We start from the raw sequence: 16808 nt of genomic DNA on the forward strand, positions 1-16808 counted from the left end.
TTCTTTTGTTATAATCAGAGCAGCCACCATTTATCTTGAAGTCAGGCACTGTTCTAAGTGGGTCATCACAACACTAAGAGGTACACACATCCCACATGCATATTTTACAGATGAGAAGACTGAGGTTCCAGAGAGGGGAGGAGCCTGAATTTGTAATCTTTGGTTTAATCCTCCACCTACCCCTTGAAAGAGACAGACATTTGCATCCTGGTCTTCCACACCCAGAAGCCATTCAGGAAATGCGGGTTGACGAGAGAACTGACCTGATACTCCTCCTCGGTAAGGCCCTCGGCCAGGGCATGTTGGCGCAGCTGGTCGGGGTCCTGCGCGTGGAAGAGACGGCTGAGAAGAGCATAGATGTAGGGGGCCTCGGGGGAGGTCTGCAGCAGCACGGCCAAGCCTCCGTACCAGGCCGCACGGGACAGGTGGTGGGCATAGAGGCGCTCTGCAGGTGACAGCAGCCGGAAGGCCTCACGGCAGTCCAGGCTAGACACGCCGATGTCATTGGGCAGGATGTACTGGGTGTCCGCCATGGGCCCTGCTGAGAACCATCACTATCATCACAGCTGTTGTTTACCCCACACCAATTGCATACCTGGCTCTGAACTCTTATGATCTCATTTGATCCTCCCAAAAGCCCACATGGAAAGGAATACTATTATAACCCATTCACCAGATATGCTAACTGAGGCTCAGAGAAGGTGAGATGATTCACCCAAGGAGGTCACAAAATACAATGGTGGACCATATTTGGTCTGTAGCCCCTACATCTTAAAGACTGACTCTAAGGCCGGGGATGGTGACTCACGCCTGTAATCCCAGCACTTTGGGAGGGTGTGATGGGTGGATCACCTGAGGTCAAGAGTTCAAGACCAGTCTGGCCAACAGGGTGAAACCCCTTCTCAACTAAAAACAAAAAATTTAGCCTGGCGTGGTGGTGGGCGCCTGTAATCCCAGTTACTAGGAAGGCTGAGACAGGAGAATTGCTTGAACCCAGGAGGCGGAGGCTGTAGTGAGCCAAATCACACCATTGAACTCCAGCCTAGGCAACAAGACTCCATCTCAAAAAAAAAAAAAAAAAAAAAGACTCTAACTATCTAGTATTACATATGGGGAAACTGAGGTTCAGAGAGGCTAAGGGCCTTGCTTAATCCCACAATAGAGACATCAGCAGCAGAGACCCTCATCTCTAGCTCCCAGCCCAGGCCCCTCCCTGCTTCCTTGTTCAAAATTCCTTTTTTCAGAAGGAGTCTCATTCTGTTGCCCAGGCTGGAGCGCAGTGGCATGATCTCGAACTGCAACCTCTGCCTCCAGAGTTCAAGTTATTCTCCTGCCTCAGCCTCCTGAGTAGCAGGGACTACAGGTGCATGCCACCACACCCTGCTAATTTTTGTATTTTTGGTAGAGACGGGCGGGGGGGGGGTCTCACTATTTTGCCCAGGCTGCTCTCAAACTCCTGACCTCAAGTGATCCACCTGCCTCGACTTCCCAAAGTACTGGGATTACAGGAGTGAGCCACTGCGCCCGGTCCTGGTTCAGAATTCTTGACACTTTCCACTGTGCTCACAAAGATAGAGTGCCAGGTCACCAGACGGAAGGCTCAGCCTTTAGCAAGGACTCAGTTCCAGATTCCTCAAAGTCAAGTCCATTGCTTCACTTTTCTGTTCCTCCGTTTCCTCCTCTGTGAAAGAGGGAATAACCCTAGTCTTACCAGGTGGGTGCACTAATCAGATGAGGTCGTCCTGGACGGAAAGTATCCACAGCAATAAATGACTTTCCTTGAACCTGTCCCATCCTCATCCCTCTAACTGCTTTTCCTCGGCCTTCTATTCTCCGGCTCTCTCCCTGTGCTCCGCTAGGGAAGCCACAGAAGTTCACAACTAGAAGAAAACCCATTTTACAGATAGAGAAACTGAGGCTCGGAAGGGCCAACAATTTACTGAAGGTCTGACAGCCCCGTTGGGACCGGCAGATACCCCAACCCGCGGCATTCTCCCCGCCACGCCCCGTCCCGGCAGCGACTGAGTTTCGCGTCTCCCCGCCCGGCCCGGGACTCCAGAGGCACCGCCCTAAAAGCACAACCTCCAGGTTCCGAGAGGGCTATTAACTCTTTGCTGCCTGGAGCGCTTCTTGGCCTCGAAGGCCGGATGAATTTGGAGGCGGTACTGGAGAGTGGGCAGAAAGGGAATGATTTTGCGCTCAGTACAGATTCGTCTTGGTCCCCCGGGATGACACACTGTGACCCCAAAAACCCGGGCGCCGCGCCTCACCTGCAGCTGCTGCTCCGTTCGCAAACTCACTTCCTGCTTCCGGCTCCCCCATTCATTGGGGCTCTGCGAACCCCGCCCCCTTTGGCCAACTGCCTGGCCCCGGGGATCAGATGGGCGTCAGTTCCAGCCAATAGACGCGCCGAGGCGACCTTCTCGGCCCGCCGGCTCCCGCCCCGCAGATTGGCCCCGCGGGCTCGGCCTTTTGTCCGCAGGCCGCACACGCGCCAGACCGGGGACCTCTGTGCCCTGCCTGGCCGCGGCCTAGTCCCAGCAGACCGGACTGACAAGGTCACCAAGCCCAGGCCGAGCTGGCAAGGGTATCAGTGACTTGAGAACCCCCCTTTCCCCAGCCCCGATCCCGCTTTCCTTTGGGGTTTCACCCCAGGGGCCCGGACCTCACTTTTGCAGGTGGGAACCTACACAATAGGAGTAATGTGGCTCCACCTTCCTCACGGGACTCCGGGCCTGGGGTTGGAGACTTGGAGGCTGCAAAGCTATCGGTGGCGGGAATCGGGGCTACTGTCGAGCGGACTCGGGCCAGGGCTGAGGTGGTCCCACCCGTGTAGGGGCGCGGAGAAACGCCTCGAGTGCTTCACTGCACCACCACCCACCCGCCACGGGCCTGGAAGCAGCCGCTAAACATTCCCGAGCCTCAGTTCCCTCAGCACAAACAGGCTGGCAGTTTCCTGGTGCTTGACAGATGCCAGATGGCTGAGAAAGCCTTCTGCGGGCCCCAAAAGGGAGTCCAGGGCAGAGGCGGGCTTGCGGTCCGCTTTTGGACAGGCTCACACCTCAGTCTGAATGGGGCATGTGGAAGGACCTAGGCCAAGTGGGGAGTAGTCTAGGTGAGGGCCCAGGGTCAGACCGGGGATGGAGCGAGGTTGTCTGGAAGTTTTGGCTCTTTGAGCCGGAAAACCAGGCTAATAATTGAATTCACTCCAAGGGATATAGTAGGTTGTGATGTGTTGACTACAGTGCTGCTCCCTATAGTTGTGCAGGGTGAGGGGCTTTTAGGGACTGAAACCCCACAGTGTCCTTGCTGCGCCTGTGTCTAAGCCAGGCAGCGTCCGCCTACCAGACACCAGTTTCATCCACAAAGGCGCCCAAGGCCCTGCTTGGCACAAGAGTGTTACAAGCTTTTAGCTTTGATGATGACTTGTTATATGGGGGAGTTCAACAAGTTGGTCAATGTCCTCAGTAAAGTCACCCCTCTTCTTTCCTGTGCCTCCGTTTTAATTGTCTTTAAAATGGGTGTAAAGGGCTGGGCATGGTGGCTCACACCTGTAATCCAAGCACTTTGGAAGCCAAGGTGGGAGGATCACCTGAGGTCGGGAGTTCAAGACCAGCCTGACCAACATGGTGAAACCCCGATTTAAAAAAAAAAAAAAGTAAAAAAGTAAAATGGGTGTAAAGTTGACTGACAGGTGAAGTAGATATATGCACAGGTAAAGGAGGTAGTGCTGTCCATTGCCAGCAGGGGCAGCTCAGGCAAGCAAAAGATTTCAGTGCTCTCAGGATCCCCAACCAAGCTGCGTGATCACATTTTTATGATTACAGATAATATGAGCATGTACTGAGGTCCCTTGCTATCAGTTTGGCATGGAGGACCTTATTTAATTCTTGCAAAATTCCTGAGGTATCATCACTTTACCCATTGTACAGATGGGGAAACTGAGGCTAAGAGGTTCATGGACTGCTGTAACGCCACATAGTTCAGGTGTCCCTGAACTGGGGCCTGGCCTGATTCAGATCTTGCACCACACTGTCCCCTTCACCTGACTCCAACACACAGACACACACACATGGAGCAGTCTATCACTGGAGTCATAACTCCCCAGCCTTGGCTCTTCCCCCTGGGAATGAACAAGGGGTAGGTGAGGAGTAACACTTATGAATCAACTGTTACAGGTGCCCTCCATATATTCACAACCACCTGGCAAGGTAGTGACTGTTATTCCCTTTAACACTGAGGAAACTGAGGCTCTCAGAACTGGCAAAGCAGAGCTGGGATAAGACCAAGGCTATCTGATCCCCTCCACCAATACCTGAGTACTTGGGAAGAGTTGGATTTTTAGTGCTTTGTTGCATCTATGTGAGGGGAGAGAAGTTGGAATGCTCCAACGCTTCCTGCAGCATCCCCACCCTTCTTCTTGCCCCCACTGCAGCAGTGCCATGCTCTGGAAGCAAGAATCTGATCACACCCTCCTCCTCTCATCACATGTGGTGCCCTCGATCCTCGCAATAGCCCAGGCCTGGTCTTCCTGGCCCCAACCAACTGTGCGGCCTTGGGCAGGTCCATCCTGCCCCTTGGAACCTGCATTCCCCTAGGGTCTGCCATCTGCCTTCTCCTGGGGACCCAGATCAGGTCAGGCCTGTACTCAGAGCCTTCTCTTCATCTCCAGAATAGCCATCTGTCTTCCTGGCTCACTACCCCGAGGAACGGTCTGGGAGCAACCCCAGCAACATCCCTACCTGTGGCCAGGATGAAGAGGAATCTAGTTCAGGCTTGGTTTCCACAGCAATCAGGGCCCATCAGGCCCCAGCAACCTTCCCCACTCCTCATTCCCTTTGGGGGCCCCCCTCCACACCGGGCATGTTTCCTGCCATGCCATGCTGTTCCCCTCACCTGGGCTGCCCTCCCAACTCTCCCTGCCTCTGGAGATGCTCTGCCACTCAAGACTTGGCTCAGTCTCCAGGTCCCTCCTGGGCCTTCTAGAGCTCCTGGTTCTCACTCCTCCAAACACTTCCAGCCTGGCTGATAGCCCACTGCATCCTGGCCTGGGGTGCAGGTGGTCAGCACAGGTGTGGGGGTCAACTTCCGGCACAAGCACAGGTAGGTCCTTCTGCAGACCATGGGCTGCCAGAGGCAGGGCCTTGCCCACTGCAGGGGCCCTGCACAGGGCTGGGCATGAAGCAGGTGCGTGCCCACCAGTCCAGTATCCAAAACCCTGCTTGGTCCACCCCCACCTCTGTTGAAGGAAAGCAACACTGTGATGGAGAGGAGCAGCTGTGGATTCAAATCCTGGCTTGGTGACTTTCTACTTGTGTGACTTGGTGAATCTGCCCTCATCTCCTCAGAAACACAAACAGCAACACCTCCCTTCTTGGGTTACTATGAGGATTAAATAACAAAACCTCCAAGAAGCAGAGCCTGGTGTCTGGAGAGTGCTCAATGGACATAGTTATTATTATCATCAGCACAGTGCGGGGCACGTGGTGGGCATTCGGGGATGATGGCCCTTGTGTCACAGCCAACACTCTTGACCAGTGAGTCCTCTCTCCTCCCTTTGTTAACTCCTGACCATCCACAAATGAGGTTCAGAATCCTTCATCCAGCATCTTCCTTGATCACAATCTTCCCTGGTCATATGGTCTCAACCTTTTGCTCCACCTCCTTCTCTGTTCCCCTGCAGTCCATGCTCTAGCCACCCTGAATCTGTCCCTGGATTCCTGGCTTACTGACACCCGAGCCTGTGCACAGGCCCTCCCTTCTGTATAGAGCACGCTTCCCATCCTGTGGACCCGGAGGGTTCCAAGCAACCATCGAGGCTGAGCTCCTATGCCACCTCCTCCGTGAAGCCTCCCTCACTTTTCCATGACCAGTGAGGCCTGCCACAGCCCAATCATACTCTGATCCTGGCACACATGAAGCTGTTGCCATTTGGTAACAGTCTGTCTGTCATCCACTAGACTGTGAACTCTGCCAGGTGGGGAACCAGGTCTGATTGCCTCTGTATCCCCAGGGACCACGTAGCACAGAGTCCAGCCCACTGTCTATCAGCAAATGCTTGGCCCAGCCTACCACCTACCCACCACTCACTCTGGGCCTGGAGGCATTGCAAGCATGCGGGGCACGTGGGACTTGTGAGGGCAGCTGAGCATCGAGGTTTATAGAGGAACCCAGGGTGGCAGCAAGAAGTGTAAGTGTCTGAAACTGGGTTGGCAGGCGCAGGGCACAGCCAGCCTAAGCTGGGGGTCAGGGGCCCCTGACCCCTTCACTCCCCCAGGGGCACACAGTGTCGGCGGCACGATGCGGGATGCCCCAGGAAGGGCAAGGGCATGGGGCTGGGCTTTCCTCCATCAACCCAGGACAGAGCTGGTGCTGAAGGCCCCATCGGCATGACTGGGGTGGAGATCTTGGGGAACTCCTTGGGGGGCCACAGTTGGGGGGAAGGGCGCAGCCCATCCAACATGTCCATCTGGTGTGGCTATGTGCCAGCAGGGAGTGTCCCACATGCAGAGCTCCCTCTGGGCTGCAGGAGGTGGGGACCTGGGTGGGCAGGTGGGCACAGCAGCAGGGGGCTCCAGGGAGCCTAATCCAGTGGGCCCTGGAAAATGAGACGGACGCAGCCATGCTCGCCGGTAAGCCAGGCCCCGCAGAAGGGGCAGGCGGCATGGAAAGCGTGGGTGCCATGGGGCAGTGGTGTCTGGGCCCAGTAGCGGGCAGTCTTCTCAGAGCAGACGTGGCCGCAGGGTGCAAAGGCATGGCTGGGCGGCCCAGGGTCCAGGCAGAGGCCGGCCTCCTGGCCAAGCCACAGGGGCACATAGGGCCCCACAAGGCGGCAGAGAGGACATTCACGTTCCTGGGGGCCCCGCTCCCGCCGGCAGCCCCAGCCGTGGTAGCCATGGACGTGCCCGCAGCGGACGTAGACCCAGGGCTGCTGTTTGTCAGGTGCCGTGCGGCCACGGGCTGGGCTAGGGAAGGCCAGAGTGCTGAGGCCCACAGGGCACTGGGGCCGCGCTGCATTTGCCTCCTGCCGCTGGGCCTCCAGTTGCTTCAGTGTGGGAGCCCGCAGCAGCCCCGCTGGTGTGCGCCACAGCAGTGTGGCCCCACATAGGTCGATGAGAGAGCCGTCCTGTAGCACGTTGGACTCGTTTTCCACCTGCCAGAGGCAGTAGAAGGGCCTTACTGCCCAAGAGGCCCCTACTGAGCCCGCAGGTCCATCCCACAGAGCCTCCCTGGAGAGGACACCTTGGCTGGCAGGGCAGGCAGGGCAGAAGGGCAAGGCAGGCTAGGAGGCTAAGCAGACGGGCAGGTGCACCCCAGGCACATGCTGACCGCCCCCTCCCAGTGGGGCATGGGCCTTGGTTTCCCCATCTGTCTAATCAGGAAGTCTGGACCCAGACAGTTTTTCTAAAATAAGATGTTTCCCAAAGTGCCTCCTCCTGGAAGAGGCAGGAAGACTTCTAATGAGGAATGCTGGGTACTTAGCCCAAAGCATCTGTCCCAGTGGTTACAGTTAAAAGCAGAAAGTCAGGAGCTGGGCTGCCCAGGCTGAATTCTGGCCTCACCATTGACTAACTGTGTCCCTGGTTGAGTAACTTAACCTCTCTCCATCTCAGTTTCTTCATCCTCAAGGTGGATTGCACCTTCTGGCATCTCAAATGGTTCTCGTGAAGATTAAATGAATCAATCAGGCTGGGTGCAGTGGCTCATGCCTGTAATCCCAGCACTTTGGGAGGCCGAGGCAGGTGGATCACTTGAGCTCAGGAATTTAAGACCAGCCTGGTGAACATGGTAAAACCCCATCTCTACTAAAAATACAAAAAGTTAGCTGGGTGTGGTGCGTCATGCCTGTAGTCCCAGCTACTTGGGAGGCTGAGACAGGAGAATCGCTTGAACCTGGAAGGCGGAGGTTGCAGTGAGCCTAGATTGTGCCATTGCACTCCAGCCTGGGCCAGAGTGAGACTCCATCTCAAAAAATAAATAAATAAATAATCAATCAACATAAAAACTTAGAACAGGGCGTGGCAAATTGTGGGTGCTCAAGCAGAGTAGGCCTGTGAAACGTTCACATGTATCGTTTTAACAAATAATGCTTCCCTAGACCTCCCAGCAGAGTTGACGCTCTGGAAAGAAAAGCCATGCTTTTCTCTGAGGTTTTGCATCTCCTTGGCCGATGTGCTCATGCCTGGGAAGAGCAGTGCATGGCCTGTTTGAGGAGCACAGCCATGTGACCTTGGGCAGCCCCTGCCTCTCTCTAGGACTTACTCTGGCTCCTAACCTCAACTCTCTGATCTGTACCACAAGGAGCTTCCACTAACACCTGTGTCAGAACTATTCTAAGGACACTTTCCTCCTGGGAGAGAACAGTGCGAAACCTGTCTGAACGTGACAGACGTGCTGCCAACACTTTAGGCTATAAACTGCTCGCACATGGGCCAAGTGTCACTCTTATAAGACAGTGTGATTTTTTTTAAGCTGCCAGCAGCCTCAAAGCCACCTGGGACTGCACGGTATGTCTGCGTGCGCCTTGCTTTGCATCACCCCCTGGACCTCCAGTGGTATGCACGCTATGCTTGGGGACCCTGGTCTGTCTGCCTGTCTGTGGGACAAGTGGCACATGCCAAGAACTCCCTGAGTCTGGGATTCCCCAACATGGAGCCTGTTGGGGTTCCCTGGGGCAGAAGGACTAGAGATCATTTCCTGGCTTGGGCAGGGGGATGGGCAGCTTGTGAGGGCCTGGCAAGGATGGGGGTGGGGCGTGGAGTGGGCCACCTACCAGCTTGCCCCGCTGCTGGGCTGAGCGGCTGTCCCGCAATGTGTACACATTCCCACAGACCGAGATCTCCCGCCAGACACCCGGGGCTGAGTCCTCGGAGAAGCCGCCCGCCGGGTGCATCACCAGGACTCCATTGGTGGTCAGTCCATCCATCAGGCCATCTGGGGTCCGCCATTTGGCCGCCCGCTCCTGGGACCACATAAGGGATCAGATCATATCTCCCAGTGGCCACCAGCAGGCCATGTGCCAGAGCCACTGTCCCTCTACTCTCAAGTTTGGAGGTGGCCCAGAGAGGCCTGGCATTGAAGCTGCATGACTTGAGCATCTCTCTGGGCTTCACTTTGCTCATCAGTTAGCTGGGGTTGCTAAGCCCTTCTGGGACCATCATTTGAATTACTGTGGGCTGGTTCACCCCAAGATGCTGCACCTCCCCAGCCTACCCCTTGCCTCACAGACAGAGTTGGTCCCTTCCTGGGCGCTCACTCACTCCAAGGAAGATGTTGCTGGAGGCGTCGAAGCCAGCGGCATAGATGCGGGCAGTATAGGGCGGCCGGCGGTCACAGAGGATGCGGCAGGCATAGCGGGAGATGGTGCTCTGGGCAGAAGGGCCCTCGGCAGCCCCTCCTCCAGGGGATGTGTCTGTTACCACAAAGTCAATCATGTTCTCCGTGGAGCGGCCAATCTGTGAGGACAGGGAGGGCAAGCAGGGACTGTGCACAGGGGACTCTCATGGGCTTCCCCACCCAGAGTACCAGCAGCTGCTCTGTATGCAAGGCCACCAAACAAGGAGGCTGCCAGACCTTGAGGAAGGGGCAATACCAACTCTTTAGGTCCTCTAGGTTCCCAGATGGGGTCTCCAAGTCCAAGAAGCCATGGCCTGGAGCTTCTCCTTCTCTGTTGCCCCCAGCACTGGGGATCACCTCACTCAATAAATACCAGTTGATTTGCTGACAGGATAATAATTAATAATAATATAATAATAATATCTGCTGCTCAAATGTTAGCAGCAGATAGTGAATTCCGAGTAACTATTTGCCATAGGCCAGCCACCATGCTAAGCATTTTATGTGCAATGCCTAAGTTAATCTTCCCGTGGGGTGGGTATTATTATGGGCGTCACTTTACAGATGAGTAAACCAAGGCCCAGAGAACTTAAGTGACGCTGGCTGGGCGAGGTGGCTCACGCCTGTAAACACTTTGGGAGGCCAAGGCAGGTGGATCACCTGAGGTCAGGAGTTCAAGGCCAACATGGTGAAACCCCGTCTCCACTAAAAATACAAAAATTAGCCGGGCGTGGTGGTGCATGCCTGTAATCCCAGCTACTCAGGAGGCTGAGGCAGGGGAACCACTTCAACCCAGGAAGCAGAGGTTGCAGTGAGCCGAGAGTCCGCCACTGTACTCCAGTCTGTGTGATGAGAGCAAGACTCCATCTCAAAAAAAAAAAAAGAAAAAAGAACTTAAGTAATGGAGTCTGAACCCACACATTAGCCTCTCACACCTGAACTCCTGAACCATGTGACCTCCCACAGTCTGGGAGTCTTGAGTTTGAGACTTGATACAGCCGCTGACTTGCTGTATGACTCTGCAGTCAGCAGCCCACACTAGGACATCCTGCTTCCTCGTCTGAAGAGAAGCAACTTTCCCATGGCCTCCCATCATGTAGCCTCACCTGAAATGCTTGCAGAGCCTAAAAGCCTGGTGGCCAGGAGGTGTGTAGAGAGGTCTGAGCATACCTGGAACATGTCTGTGTCACTATCATGTGTATACTCCACTATGACTGAGTGGCTCCGGGACAGTGTGTACGAGATGCTGTGCTGGCCACGGTTACTCAGTGCCTGAGGGGAGAAAAAAGTCACTTGCCAGGGTGTGCAGCCATGATAAAGGTATGCCTCGAGCCAGCAGTTGGAGCTCAAGGCCCAGCAGCCACTCCCTGGGAAGGGGGCAGCTCCATCCTTTGCAGAGGATGGACAGTGCAGCGGGTGTTTCACGTGATTTAAACCCTACAGTCACCCTAAGAATTTTTGAGTAATTGCCTCTTCCAACTACCTGAGGTTGCTGGGATATCAGGGAGCAGGGGCACAGTCAGAAGGTCAGGATATTCAGTGGTGCCAGAGGATGGACCACAAATGGGGTTACCAGTCTGGGCGTGGTGGCTCACACCTGTAATCCCATCACTTTGGGAGGCCCAGGCGGGCAGGTCACTTGAGGTCAGGAGTTCGAGACCAGCCTGGCCAACATAGCGAAACCCTGTCTCTACTAAAATATAAAAATTAGCCAGGTGTGGTGGTGCCCGCCTGTAGTCCCAGCTACTCAGGAGGCTTAGGTGGGTTGAACCCAGGAAGTGAAGGTTGCAGTGAGCCGAGATCACACCACTGGACTCCAGTCTGGGTGACAGAGCGAGACTCTGTCTCAAAAACAAAAAAGAATGGGGTTATCGTTCCCATTTTACAGTTGAAGGAACTGCGGGTCAGAGTAAAACTGGCCTAAAGGCACACAGCTGGAAATATCAGAGGCTGAATTCTAACCCAAATCCTCTAAAGCCAAAGGTTTTTCCTTTACCATTGCAGTGTGACTGTCGCCTCCCACTCTCTGAACCTTAGCTGCCTCTAAAATGGTGCAGCTCATTTCCATCCATTTCCATTTCCATTGGATGGAAAGAAGCAGCACCGTCTTAGAGGTAGCCAAGGTTCAGAGAGGTCCAGTGGTCAAGGAAGTATTTTGCAAATTGTAAAGAACTGTGCACACTGCAAAGGATTTCTCATCACCATTCTCGGCTAGCCCAGTAAGCAGTGAGTGATGACACAAAGTGGGCTCCCCTGTTGCAGTGGGGGCTGTGGGCAGGTAGGACTGGGAAGGCCAAAGATCTGGGCCTTGGGCAGGACCGGCGCTCAGGTCTATGGGTCAGTTGCTTGCCTTGGAGACGAGCGGCGTGGAGATGTGGTGCATGACATCTGGCTTCACTCCGTTGGCATGCGGCCGGCGGCTCAGTGCCAGGCGGCTTCGCCGGCGGCCCTTGTCCCCACTTGCCAGACATCCATTGTAGCTATAGATGTGGGGGGGTTAAGAAGAAAGGGTTGCAAGAGGAGAGAGACAAAGAGGGAAGGTGAACCCCTGATGAGACTTGGAGGAAACTGCCAACTTCTGGGGAGATCCTACGTTAATAAACGAGCTCTAGAAGCCCCTGAAACTAGAAGACCTGCAATAACAAATTGGTGCACTGGGGAGTGGGCAGGGGGTGTCAGAACAGTTTCAAAAGCACTTTCATTCAGTTAACCAAGTATTTCCTGGACACTTGAGCCATGCCTGGTTCGGTGCTGTGCATGGGGGCAGCAGAGCACCACGGGTCAGTTGTGGGCCCTCAGTGGAGAGGTTCCTCAGCTTCTCCAGGAACCTAAGTGCCACCTGCCACACCCAGACACAAGCCAAGGATGCCATAAGCCTAGAAGAAGAAAAGGGAATTCTGGCTCTAAGATCAGGTTTCTGGGAGAGGAAACACCTCTATTGGGTCTTGAAGAACTAGAAAGGGTTCACCTGTAGCAAACTGTCACTTCTCACACCACTACTGGGAACCAAAATGAAAGGAAAAAATGACCCACAATACCACCACCTCCATATGTCTATACATGTCAAATTTCCACCTGCCTTTCCAGCTCTTGTCTGGAGGGGATGGCTGTGAGAGGCACAGAGTGGGTGAGTCATAGCTCTCATTGTTGCCATGGGCTGCTGCCCCTGTGTTCCTGTCCTTTATGTTATCAATCACCTAATGGAATCTGTGCAGTGGCCTGTCAGGCAAGTGGCTTTCTGCCCATCTTACACATGAGAGAAATCAAGGCTCAGGGAGGTAAAGTGACTTGCCTCAGGCTAGTAGGTGAAAATGTCCAGATTCGAGCCTGGTCTGTCCCACTCCAGACTTGCAGAAGCCCCTCTAGATAGAGGCTCACCCTAAGCAAAGGTCCCAAGGCTGTCAGGGTCTGATGAGATTGGGGAATGGTGACTTTGGTGGTGAAGTGTGGCGGGGAGATGACACTGGTGGGAAGGCTCTGAACTCCAGGCTGAGGATGTTATTCTGTAAGCGGTGGGGAGCCAGGAAGGTTTGGGAACAGGAAGTGACAAGACAAATAGCTGCCAAATACAGACAAGGCCGCTTGATTCAGAATCTTCCAGGGAGTTTGTTAAAATCCAGTGAGGTCGGGTGTGGTGGCCCATATCTGTAATCCCAACACTCTGGGGGGCCGAGGCGGGTAGATCGCCTGTGGTCAGGAGTTTGAGACCAGCTTGGCCAACATGGTAAAACCCCATCTCTACCAAAAATACAAACATTAGCCAGGAGTAGTGGGTGCCTGTAATCCCAGCTACTCAGGAGGCTGAGGCAGGAGAACCTCCCAGGTTCTCCTGAACCAGGGAGGCGGAGGGTGCAGTGAGCTGAGATCATGACACTGTACTCCATCCTGAGCAACAAAGCAAGACTCTGTCTCAAAAAAAAAAAAAAATCCAGATTCCCTGGGCCTACCCATTGTGACAGTGATTCTGTAGGCTTGGAGAGGGCCTGTCAATGTATATTTTCAGTGTTCTCCAGCCATCTGTGGTGTGTAGCCAGTATGGACTCTGCTCTGCAGGGGGCTGCCAGGAGGGCCCACACCCGTGGCTCTGCAGCTTCCCACATTAGTGGCCTTGCCTTAGGCTGGAAAGCCAGTCCTGCCTGTGAGATATGAAGCAGCTGCTTTTCCAAGGCAAGCTCTCCCAAGGGAGACATCACTTTTGCCCTTGTGAGCTCTTCCCACACATGGGCAGGGGCAGGCCTTGAGGTGGAGCAGTTCAGGACACAGGCTTGGGCCTGGCTTAAATCTGGCTCTTCTGCTTATCACATGACCTCTGTAAAATGGAGCTAATTTTTTAGGACCTACCTCGGAGGTTCATTTTGAGAACTAAATGAGACGAAGCATTTAAAAGTGCTTGGCACAGAGTTTGGCATATTTATAGCAAGTCCTTGATAAGTGTTCACTATTACTGTTTTTTTTTTTTAAAGCACATGTCAACAAACAGCAGCCTTTTGTTAAAAATCATAATGATATAGCTTATGAAATAGTTTCTTTAGGACTAATGGCAGAGAGAGGCCAAAAGGAGACCTGGTTGGGAGAGGAGGAAGAAGGAAGAGGGTATGTCCCTGGGGAAAGAGCTGAGTGGATGGTGCAGGGATCCTGGTCAGATGGAGACCAGGAAGGGATGAGGTTGGCCTGGCCGCCAGTTCACGTGGCTTCCTCTCTCCTGGCCTTTGCTTTCCCATCTGCAGTGTGTGGGTCAGCTGTGGCTTAGTGAAAGGGCACTTGACCTAGAGTAAGAAAGACCTGGGTCCAAATCCCAGCCCTGCCACTTACCAGCTGTGTGCCCTTGGGCCAGTCACTTCCCCTCTCTGAGCCTCGGTTTCCTCACCTCCTTCCTCACAGCATCTTTGTGAAGATTGAAATGAAATAATGTCCATGAAAGGGCTTGGCACAGGCCTGCCTCCCAGAACACTCGATATGTGCTGGGCGCTGTTCTATGTACTTTACAGAAATCACCTCATTCATTCCTTCTGACAACCCTCTGAGGAAGGGATTATTATCATCCCCATTTGCAAAACAGGGGAAACGGAGGCACAGGGAAGTTCAGCAACTTGCAGAGGCAGGATTTGAACTCAGCTAAGAGTTCTTTACCCCACACCACACATACTAGGTGCTTTAGGAAAAGCAGCTGGTGTTACATTTTTCTCATCTGATCAGGAACTTGGGCGGTTAGAGTTGTCACAGTAATTTGTGAAAAATGGGAAGATAAAATAATAATTATGAATTGAGGTGGGTTTGGTCTATTTTGTCTTTCAGCTGGGAAGGTGAGGAGGGAAGAACAGCAGAAAGCCCTATGTCGGGGAAGGAGGGGTCGGGGCCCTTGTTCTGGCTGTGCTGTGTGTGTGGGGGGGGTGTCTGGTGCCTCACCCCTCCTAGCCAGGGATGCTCACCCCAAGACAATGAGTTCACCATACTTGATGGGCTCCTCGCCTGGCCGTGCATCTTCACCGGGAGAGGAGAGAACACAAGAGCCCTTGTTCCCCCGGTGCTGGAGGTCTGAGGTTCGGGGGGACCCCACTTCAGGGTTTCCTTCCAGCACCATTCTGGGCAGAGTGGGAGAGAAAAGAGCTTTGCAGGTTCCCACCCCAGCCCCGCTCAATCCCAGCTCCAGCCTGCAGCAAGGCCGCCTAGGCTAAGGCAAGGGTGACCTTTCACCGCCTCTACTGCTATGGCAACCACTTCCCCTCTGCCTCCTCTAAACTGCCTGAGGTTGCTGGGATACCAGGGAGGGGTGGCACAGTCAGAGGGTCAGGATATTCAGTGGTGCCTGAGGGATGGACCAACTTGGGGTAGTCAGAGGCTACTTTTTGGCCAAGATCCCAATCTGGGATGTGCTTCAAAGAGGAGCACCCCATGAGTTGGGGGTCCTTACCCCTCATCTCAGACTCAGTTCCTGGGTATAGCGCTTAGCCTCTGGACCTCTGGTTTAGCCCCTCTAACAGGTTCTTTGAATCTACCTGTCCATATGAATCTTTCTGCCCCTTCAAGGTCTAGGCCTCTGTCTGTCTGTCTGTTTTCTCAATGACTCTCTGTCCTCCCAGCTGCTGTCCTTTTCGCCATCTCTCTCCCCCATTCCCCGTCTCTGCCTGTCTGCCCGCCTCCGCCACACCATCCATCTGCCTCAGTCTCCCTATCTCGGCCTCCCCCTGCGGGCAGGCCAATGGACTCCTCCTGGGTGCTCGCCCTCCCCTCCCTCCCTCCCTCCCTCCCTCAGGTGTCTGTCTGCGTCCCGGCCACCCAGGTCTCAGGAGGCCTGTGGGGGTGGCGCTCCCCCCTCGAGCTCGGGCTGCAGCAGAGACGTCTCCCGCAGGCAGCCTGTTTGGAAAACATCCCCGCGCCGGAGGGACTGCGCCAGGGCAGGCCCGCGCCCGGCGCCCTGCGCTCGGGCGGGCAGAACGAGAACCGCGGCCCAGCGCCTACGCAGGTCCACACCCGGAGGCCCCTCCGCACAACACGCGCGAGCGCACGGCCCCGCACACCCCGGGCCCGGACGGCGCAGAGACCACCCGCACCAGCGACCGCAGGGACGCGCGGGCGCGCAACAGCCACCGGCGCCCGCCCTCGGACCCACTCCCTCCGCCACCCCCAGACACGCAAACACGCCCCCCGAGCCCGCCGGGGCCCGCCCGGCTCAGCCCCCGCCCCCTCCGCCCCGGCGGCCTCACCTGGCCACGCTCCGGGCCCCGCTGGGCGCCACTCCCTCCCCGTCTGGCCCCTGCTCGGCCCCGGGCCGCTGCGGCGGGATGGGCCCGGCCCGCGGCGGCTTCGCGCTGCCTCGTCACGGGGACACCCGGGGCCGGGGGAGGGGGATGAGCGCGAACAGCCACGCTCCGCCCCCTGTCCTGAGGCCCCGCCCCATTGTCCCCGCCCCTAGGAAAGCCCCGCCTCGCTCCAGACTCCGCCTCTTGCGGCGACGCTTAGCCCTCTTCGGCGGAGCTCCGCCCCTTCACGAGAGACCACGCCCCTCCCCTGGCACCGCCCTCTGGCCAGGGAAGCCCCGCCCTCCACTCCGACTGTGGGACTCCCTTGCCCCTCCTCTCCGGCTCAGGACTCCCCCTTAGTCACACGACCCGTCCCCCATTTCAGGCTCCCCAGAATCCGCCTCCATTTCCGGGAACTCCGGGATTTTCCCAGAGACCCAGGCGCCCCCTCCTCACCGTAGATCGGGGCTCTCACATGGCGCTGGAGGCCCCTTCCCCGGCCTTAGGCCCGAGGACTCCCCACCCTCAGCTCCGACACCCCGCCTCCCATCTGGGGGCGCCACACAATTAGAGGAGAGGAGGAAAATGGCAAAGGCAAAGGGGGTGTGCGTCAGCGGTGGAGGCAGCCTTAGTTGACTAGAGTCGCAGACTTGTCTTCCAGCCCAGCTTGGGCATCCCCCATTCCTCTCCCCTCAGCCACCTCCCCTCTGCCAGCATGCATACAACACCCGA

General features: G+C 55.6%; 2 protein-coding genes and 1 long non-coding RNA gene across 8 annotated transcripts in view; 1 reads left to right on the forward strand and 2 right to left on the reverse strand.

Annotated features, from left to right (window-relative positions):
- The window catches only part of DPP3 (dipeptidyl peptidase 3), a 30422-nt gene extending 28031 nt beyond the window's left edge, over nt 1-2391 (reverse strand). The window contains exons 1-2 of one of the 4 annotated variants that reach the window (XM_012436929.2): nt 2271-2391; nt 264-538 (exon numbers count right to left, since the gene is read on the reverse strand). In XM_012436929.2, the coding sequence (XP_012292352.2) occupies nt 264-538; nt 2271-2322 (327 nt within the window). In that variant the 5' untranslated portion in view covers nt 2323-2391. The other 3 variants (XM_012436928.2, XM_012436931.2, XM_012436930.2) reach the window with 3 other exon arrangements.
- Nucleotides 2392-2466: 75 nt separating this feature from the next.
- LOC105706494 (uncharacterized) lies at nt 2467-9205 on the forward strand. The gene is made up of 4 exons (XR_001104841.2): nt 2467-2678; nt 7614-7788; nt 8473-8555; nt 8832-9205. It is a non-coding gene; the product is annotated as an uncharacterized LOC105706494 (long non-coding RNA).
- Nucleotides 5428-16163, reverse strand: PELI3 (pellino E3 ubiquitin protein ligase family member 3). Of its 3 annotated transcripts, XM_064364705.1 has the most exons (8): nt 16041-16163; nt 14766-14918; nt 14149-14220; nt 11687-11816; nt 10507-10608; nt 9261-9455; nt 8774-8962; nt 5428-7153 (listed from the first exon to the last, which is right to left on the reverse strand). In XM_064364705.1, the coding sequence occupies exons 2-8, from the start codon at nt 14915-14917 to the stop codon at nt 6584-6586; spliced, it is 1410 nt and encodes a 469-aa protein (XP_064220775.1). In that variant the 5' UTR covers nt 14918; nt 16041-16163; the 3' UTR covers nt 5428-6583. The 3 variants fall into 3 exon arrangements, with proteins under 3 accessions (XP_064220775.1, XP_064220776.1, XP_064220777.1); XM_064364706.1 differs by lacking the exon at nt 14149-14220; XM_064364707.1 differs by lacking the exon at nt 14149-14220 and having other exon boundaries at nt 14790-14918; nt 16041-16076.
- Nucleotides 16164-16808: the final 645 nt, after the last annotated feature.

Source organism: Aotus nancymaae, unplaced genomic scaffold (genome assembly GCF_030222135.1).
Source record: "Aotus nancymaae isolate 86718 unplaced genomic scaffold, 86718_ANA_hifiasm-v0.15.2.pri h1tg000059l, whole genome shotgun sequence".
Taxonomy (NCBI): Eukaryota; Metazoa; Chordata; class Mammalia; order Primates; family Aotidae; genus Aotus; species Aotus nancymaae.

Bases quoted from the DNA above. Each gene is read 5' to 3' on its own strand.
- PELI3 (XM_064364705.1), bottom strand. From the start codon at position 14,917: ATGGTGCTGGAAGGAAACCCTGAAGTGGGGTCCCCCCGAACCTCAGAC. The intron at 9,456-10,506 runs GTATGCTCAGAC...CTGTCCTCACAG, and splicing joins GTGACACAGACATGTTCCAG to ATTGGCCGCTCCACGGAGAA. The intron at 8,963-9,260 runs GTGAGTGAGCGC...ATGTGGTCCCAG, and splicing joins CCAGCAACATCTTCCTTGGA to GAGCGGGCGGCCAAATGGCG.